This window comes from Buceros rhinoceros, unplaced genomic scaffold, assembly GCF_000710305.1.
Source record: "Buceros rhinoceros silvestris isolate BGI_N320 unplaced genomic scaffold, ASM71030v1 scaffold22720, whole genome shotgun sequence".
NCBI classification, from domain to species: Eukaryota; Metazoa; Chordata; class Aves; order Bucerotiformes; family Bucerotidae; genus Buceros; species Buceros rhinoceros.
In genome coordinates this window covers 35,797-36,034 of record NW_010388251.1, presented here as the reverse complement: position 1 = coordinate 36,034, position 238 = coordinate 35,797, and the positions used below count along the sequence as shown (strand labels likewise).

At 58.8% G+C, this 238-nt stretch overlaps 1 protein-coding gene across 1 annotated transcript in view; it reads left to right on the top strand.

The window, feature by feature from the left end:
* Positions 1 to 238, top strand: part of CECR2 (cat eye syndrome chromosome region, candidate 2) — a 44,380-nt gene that overhangs the window by 42,629 nt on the left and 1,513 nt on the right. The window contains exon 19 of the mRNA XM_010145349.1: positions 8 to 217. Coding sequence (XP_010143651.1) covers positions 8 to 217 — 210 coding nt within the window. The remainder of the gene's footprint in view (positions 1 to 7; positions 218 to 238) is intronic.

The following is a 238-nucleotide window of genomic DNA, read 5'->3' as shown; positions in this document are numbered from 1 at the left end:
CCACCAGCGGTTTGCAGGGTTGTGAGGCACTGAGCGCCGCCCTGGCCTCTCCCAACCGCATGGACGTAGCGAGTGCCAAAGAGGTTTCTCCGAGCGACGGGCAGGATCTGGGGCCTGAAGATGAGAAGTCTGAGGAGTCCCAGGAAAGACCGGAGAGTCCCAAAGAGTTTCTTGATTTGGACAACCACAATGCAGCCACGAAGAGGCAAAGCTCGGTGGCAGCAGGGGGGTTACTCTA